This window comes from Otolemur garnettii, unplaced genomic scaffold (genome assembly GCF_000181295.1).
Source record: "Otolemur garnettii isolate 467f Iridium unplaced genomic scaffold, OtoGar3 scaffold00040, whole genome shotgun sequence".
In the NCBI taxonomy this organism is placed as follows: Eukaryota; Metazoa; Chordata; class Mammalia; order Primates; family Galagidae; genus Otolemur; species Otolemur garnettii.
Window position 1 is genome coordinate 598,436 of NW_003852435.1, and position 7,488 is coordinate 605,923.

Here is a 7,488-nt window from a genome sequence, read left to right on the forward strand (position 1 = left end):
AAAAAAAAAAAAAGTCTTCTGGGTTTTGTGACTATAGGTATAGATAAAAACAGTACTTAGTAGCTGTTACATAAATAGTCAAAAGAAAATGATTACAAGATAATCTTTTATTTGTTTGTTTTAGAGACAGAGTCTCACTTTATCGCCCTTAGTGGAGTGCCTGCCACAACACTCGGCTATTTTTTGTTGCAGTTTGGCCGGGGCCAGGTTCAAACCTGCCACCCTTGGTATATGTGGCCATTACCCTACCCACTGAGCCACAGGCACTGCCCTGATAATCTTTTTTTCTCTAAAAGACAGGGTCTTGCCCTACTGTCCAGGCTGGAGTACAGTAACATAATCATATCTCACTACAGCCTTGAACTCCTGGGCTCAAGTGGTCCTTCTGCCTCAGCCTCCTTAGTAGGTGGGACTACAGATATATACTACCACACTCAGTTAATTTTTCTTATATTTTGTAGGACAAGGTATCAACTATGTTGCCCAGGCTGTTTTTGAACTCCTGGCCTTAAGCAATCCTTCTGCCTCGGCCTTCCAAAATGTTGGGATTACAGGCATGAGCTACGGCACCCAGCTGATTATAAGATAGTCTTGTGGAAGTTGTGGAGGGTAATGGCTCTTGATAAGTAGTACAGTTCTGATACTGTGAATCTATAAACCTGGTATTATTTGTTTATTTATTTTTTAGAGACAGAGTCTTAGTATGTCACCCTCGGTAGAGTGCCATGGCATCACAGCTCACAGCAACCTCAACTCTTGGGCTTAAGTGATTCTTTTCCCTCAGTCTCCCAAATATCTGGGACTATAGGTGCCCATCACAACACCTGGCTATTTTTTGGTTGTATTTGTCATTGTTGTTTGGCAGGCCTGGGTTGGGTTTGAACCCGCCAGCTCCCATGTATGTGGCTGGTACCCTAACTGCTGAGCCATAAACCTGATACTTAATGAACTGAAATATTTCCCAAGTTAAAGGGGTTCTGTGAAATGTAGTGCATTATCTCCCAAGTTCTTAAAATTATGTTTTGTTATTCCCTACTCAGAAGCTGAATTTGGAGAAACGTCACTTAAAGTAATGTATGTGATGGTTAAATTTATGTTTCCAGAGACATACTTTTCACCACAACTCTCACAACTGTGAGAAATAAAATAGAGAGGTGAGCTCCAGGGCCCCTGAAGAGCTTTGTGATCACTTTTCTCTGTATTCCAGACTTGACATTGGGAACTTTGGATACCAAACTGAGAAACCTAAATGCAGTGGCAGTAGTGGGCAAGGGGGGCATAGTTACCATATTGGACAGCAGAGGAAAAGCAGCACTCAGAGTAGTCTAATTTTCACAGACTTTGGCATTGATTGTTCCTAGAAGTAAAATAGATAAGACACCCACTAAATTCTTGCTTGATTTATATAAGAGAAAAGTTCTAGGTCAAGTGAACAGAAGTCTAACCTGAGTTATTCACAGCCCCTCATTTAGTTCCCAGACTTCAGTCAGTTTACAGACCCAAAACTTCTTCTTTTTTTTTTTTGAGACAGAGCCTCAAGCTCTCCCCCTGGGTAGAGTGCCGTGGCATTACAGCTCACAGCAACCTCCAACTCCTGGGCTCAAGCGAGTCTCCTGCCTCTGCCTCCCAAGTAGCTGGGACCACAGGCGCCCCGCCACAACGCCCGGCTATTTTTTGGTTGCAGCCGTCATTGTTGTTTAGCGGTTTGGGCTGGATTCGAACTGGCCACCTTAGGTGTACGTGGCTGGTGCCTTAGCCAGTTGAGCTATAAGCACCGAGCCTACCCAGAACTTCTTGAGTGAAGGAAAGAGTGGATCTCTTTGAGGAAGCATCCTGGTACAGTGCTACAACTGTATACCATTAATCTTTCCCCCAATCTCTGCAAAGGGACCTGTGGTATTTTAACAGGGTACCTGCACTGACAAAGAGAAAAATAATCACATCTTTTGGGGATGATTGGATCCTGACTGTGAGCCAATAGTAATTCCAGGAGATCCAAAACGTCACTGTGATCTACCAGTCAGAGTAGGAATTTATGGAAGTCAGGAGATCAGCATGTTTTAGCTCAGATCCATCTGACACTGGGTCCCTGGACCTATCCTGTGGTTATTTCCCCATTTCCAGATGCACAATTGCAAGAGACATACTTAGCAGCTGCCAGAATCTCTATACACCTGTAATCCCAGCACTCTGGGAGGCAGAGGAGAGAGGATCTCTTGAGCTCAAGAGTTTGAGACCAGGCTGAGCAAGAACAAGACTCTCCTCTTTACTAAACACAGAAAAATTAGCTGGGAATTATGGTGGGCATCAGTAGGTTCAGCTAGTTTGCTGAAGCAGGGGATCACTTGAACCCAAGAGTTTGAGGTTGTTATGAGCTAGGTAGATGCCATGGCACTCTATCCTGGGGCAACAGAGTGAGACTCCGTCAAAAATAAAGTTATATATATAAAGTAAAATAATAGTAAAATAAAAAATAAGTATCAACATAAGGAGTAGGGGTGACCCTTAAAGACTTGTTTATCTGTAGAACTATGACCAAGGGCTGAGAATGAAAGAATACATTACATATGGACTGTAAATGATCAGACAGTATAAATACAGTGCAAGCATTTGAAAAAGTGGGGTAAATAAGAAGAGCATATGCAAAAATGTTTTAATATTTTCAGTAATTCTGATAGAATTGTTGGTCGAAATAGTATTGTTATTCTTAGACTGTTGTGTGTGTGACATAGGATAAAACAGATGAGTAATATGGGATATCCTCATTTTGATTCAGTGAGAACCTTAAGATTCTCAGTATAGCTGGGTGCGGTGGCTCATGCTTGTAATCCTAGCACTCTGGGAGGCCGAGGCAGGTGGATTGCTTGAGCTCACAAATTTGAGACCAGCCTGAGCAAAAAGCGAGACCCTATCTCTACTAAAAATAGAAAAAACTGAGACAAGAGGATTGCTTGAGCCCAAGAGTTGGAGGTTGCCGTGAGCTATGAATTCCACAGCACGCTACCTAGAGCAACAGCTTGAGATTCTGTCTCAAAAAAAAAAAAAAAAAAAGGGCAGCACTTGTGGCTCAGTGGGTAGGGTACCGGCCCCATGTATCAAGGATGGCGGGTTTGAACCCGGCCCTAGCCAAACTGCAACAAAAAATAGCCGGGGGTTGTGTAGTGTTAGCTACTCAGGAAGCTGAGGCAAGAGAATCACCTAACCCCAGGAGTTGGAGGTTGCTGTGAGCTGTGGCAGCATGGCACTCTACCACTCTACAAGGGCGATAAAGTGAGATTCTGTCTCAAAAAAAAGATTCTCAGTATGAAAAAGATAAAAATGTAATAGAAAAGAGTCTGAAGTCTTGAATTGAAATTGGAATTCCAATTATCAAAAACTGTAAAGGGGGTGGTACCTGTGGTTCAAAGAAGTAGGGCGCCGGCCCCATATGCTGAAGGTGGCGGGTTCAAACCCAGCCCCGGCCAAAAACTGCAAACAAAACAAAACAAAACAAAAACTGTAAAGGGTTTGAGATTTTTTTTCCTGCTTGGAAGCTAACAAGTTAGCCTTCCACAGTTTCATGAGTCAAAGATGTGGAATAGTTTATTACATACAGGAGTAGCAACAGCCAGCATATCAGCATTTTTGTGCTGGTTCCCTGAGCCCAAAGTCCCACAGTACCACAAACTATGGACAGATGATACCTGTCCATGTATTGGATTGCATTATAGGAAAGGAATGCTGAGCTTAGGGAATTTGAGTCATTTTTAATGGGCAGTAAAGGTGCCTACCAGTTGCTGTATAAGGAGACACTGTATCTTCCAAGGCTGTAAGCAAAACTGTACTGTGTTCTGGAGTGATACATTATCTGTAACACTTTTCACTGTACAAACACTCCTAAAAAGACAGATATTCTGGAACAAATTGGTAGGCAATACCTTATTTTCAAGATGTACAGAAACACAAGAGACCCATGGAGGACTGTCTCCCAACATGAATATGAACTTATGAGGTGTTTCCTATCTCTGTCCACTGTGAAGGCATAAAAATAATAACCAATCTAATAGCAGTGGACATCCCTAACAGCCATATTATGATCTTGAAATATTATTTTTCTTTCAAGGAACTAAGGCTTCTTGAAGAACTGGATAGTTTCACATTTAGGGCAAAAAATGTTCAAGATAATATTACAATATTTTGTTATATCATAGTAAGCGCATGTCAGAAGAACTCAGAATTTAACTTGAAGAGGCTCCCATTGACCAAAGGTGGGACAACCTGAGCTTCCATAATAATAATTGCAATTGATTTAAATGTGCTAGATGTTTTTAAATCCTTGCATTCATAATAATACTTTAAATTTTAAATTGTCAACTTCAGAGGATTAAAAGGAACCAGTTCAGTGTATTGCAAAAACAATATGTTAGTGTATTAGTAAAACTGGTAAAGGGACAGAATTAAGGATTTATCCTGCCTTTCCTATATAACTATATTACGGGGTGAACAAATAGTAGGCAAGGGGAGATATTTCTTTTTAAGTGTATTTTAACTAATAAATGAGAAAGAAATGATAGAATTAGGCTATCATTCTCTTATAAACCCAGAGATGCATTAAGCATCAAAGGCTATCAAAACCATAAAAAGAGAGACATCCAGATGTCATATACCTCCTGTAGTCTCCTGAGGAGCCCAACCTGGTGTCTGACCCATTCTCTGGATCCAGCTGCCAAATTGTAACCAATAATACAGAGAATAGCAGAACAGGTTGGATTGCAGCAAGATCACACTGTTGGAAGTTCAACAGGTGAACAGCCCAAGTTCCTCGTGTTACTTGTATACAAGTGTTACTTGTATACCATCCATCTGAGCTTGTAATTATTTACATTTTCTGATGTTTGGTTGATTCCTATATGTATGTGTGTATATATATTTTTAAATATATCTGTTCCTACTCCACAGATAAGCAAGAGGTAACTTTTAGTATAAAGTCCTGAAAACTCCCGACAGAGTTATTCAACATTATGAAATTATTCTGTTCTTGAGCATTCTTTATGTAGGATACCATATTGACCTAAGACTACACAAGATGGTTTAGTGCAGAAAACATCCAGTCTTCTTTTTGTTCTAATAGTATTTTTTTCTAATTAAAAAAAAATGAAACTTATTCATTATACAAAATTTGTAAATAAAAAAGTATTAAAAAGTCTACTGAGAGATAACTGTAGATAGTATTTTGAGACCTTCCCTTTTATATACGAACCCATTTACATTGGGATCATACAGTTTGGTACTTAGTTTACGTTCTCATCTCAAGCTCTGTACTCACATTCAGACCTGAGATTAAGGATTTAGGGTCTTGATACCTTTCAAAGTAGAATCCATTAACATCTTGGACTTCTTTCCACAGGTGGACTTCATCATGCAGCAGCCCGAATTTCCGGGGACAATGTCTATAAGCATTTGAAGTATGAAGGTGGGATTCACCGAGTGCAGCGAATCCCTGAGGTGGGCCTGTCCTCAAGGATGCAGCGTATTCACACAGGAACAATGTCAGTTATTGTCCTTCCTCAACCCGACGAGGTAACCTGTCCAGGAGACACAGAACACTTATTCTGCGTAAATGGGTATTGTGCTAAAAGCCTTAGCTTCCTGGAAAATCTGTTTTTTTCATGGTTACAGATTGGACTAAGTAGTCTCTAATGGGAGATCTTTAACTCTTCCCCAGGTAAAGTTTCCCCTCGTAGGCCTGACCAAATATTGTTTTAAGTAGAAGTCACTTCTTTTCAAAAGGCAGAATGCATAGAGCTTTTTTAAATGTTGGTGCCCAAGTTTTATCTCAAGAAAAAAAAATGAATTCCACAGATAATATTTCAAGGTCGGTGATACAACATCTATCTGTATGGAGGCTGTATATCTTTTTAGATAAACATAGCCATCTTTCCTATATTTTTCTTTTCCCTGACCTTCTTATAAACATCCAGACAGTTGAAAGATACCCCAGTGAAAACTTGTATAACATCCATTTGAGCTTGTAATTATTTACATTTTCTCATGTTTGGCTGATTCCTACATTTATGTGTATGTATATATTTTTAAATGAACTGTAAAGGATATGGCGGACACCATGAGACTTTACCTTCCAATTCTTCTGTACATCTTCTAAGGATAAGGACATTCTTCCTCATAGGCACACTACCTTAATCTATGAAAATTAACCCCAATTGTGTAATATTATTTAATACCTAGTCCATTTAACAGTTTTCTCAGTCAAATCAAAAAAAAATTTTTTTTTTTTTTTTTTTTTGCAGTTTTTGGCTGGGCCTGGATTTGAACCCATCAGCTCCCGCATATGGGGCCGGCACCCTACTCCTTTGAGCCACAGGCACTGCCCCAAATCAAAATTTTTTTATAGCTATTTATAATTTAATCTTTTTTTAGACACAGTGTCTCTCTATATTGCCCCATTTGGCCTCCAACTTCTGGGCTCAGGCAATCCTTCTGCTTTAAGTCTCTCGAGAAGCTAGGACTCTAGGTGTATACCACCACATCCAGCTATAGCTATTTGTTCAAACCAGGATCCTGTCACATTTCACACATTGATTGTAATTAGCTGTTACATTTCTTTAAGTCTGGAATAGTGTCCCAACTTTTTAAAAAATGACATTGGCTTTTTGAAGAGTCTAGACCATTTGGTTTGTAGAATGTTCCACATTCTGGATTCCTCTGTTACCTCATGTCAGTCTTGAACTTGTTCCTTTATCCTCTGTATTATAGTGAAAATCATATCCAAATGTTCTATTTCATTCAGGTTACACCTTTTGAGCAAGAAGACTTCCTAGGTCCAGTTACAGTCATGTTGCATCTTATCAGAAGACACACAATGTGGGATTGTCCCACTTTTAGGGTGGCTTAGTTTGAGCATTTGGTTAAGATGGTGACCATAAAAGTATTTACATCATTCAAGTATATTTTTCCCTTTGTAAATAAATATTAAGTAGTCTGCAGAGAACATATATTCTCTTTCCAATCACCTTTCATCCATTGTTTTAACAGCTATTGGTGATCTTTGCTTGAGTCAGTTATGGAGTTTGGGGCTTGCAAGATACTGACTTTTCTTTTTATTTGGGGGGGGACAGAGTCTTACCTTATCACCCTTGGTAGAGTGCCGGTGGTGTCACAGCTCATAGCCACCTCCACCTCCTGGGCATAGGTGATTTGATTCTCTTGCCTCAGCCTCCAGAGTAGCTGGGACTATAGTCGCTTGCCACAAGGCCCATCTATTTTTGATTGCAGTTTGCCTGGGGCTGAGTTCAAACCTGCCACCCTTGGTATATGGGGCTGGCCCCCTACCCACTGACCCACAGGTGCTACCCAAGATACTGACTTTTCTATCATTCCTTCTACATTGATTAACTGGCATTCTTCTGTAAAGAACTTTTCTTTCTTTTTTTTTTTTTTGAGACGGAGCCTCAAGCTATCCCCCTGGGTAGAGTACCATGGCATCACAGC

The 7,488-nt window shown here is 40.1% G+C and overlaps 1 protein-coding gene across 1 annotated transcript in view; it reads left to right on the forward strand.

The window, feature by feature from the left end:
- Positions 1 to 7,488, forward strand: part of MTRF1 (mitochondrial translation release factor 1) — a 34,120-nt gene that overhangs the window by 15,119 nt on the left and 11,513 nt on the right. The window contains exon 6 of the mRNA XM_012805377.2: positions 5,387 to 5,559. Within this exon, the coding sequence (XP_012660831.1) occupies positions 5,387 to 5,559 (173 nt within the window). The remainder of the gene's footprint in view (positions 1 to 5,386; positions 5,560 to 7,488) is intronic.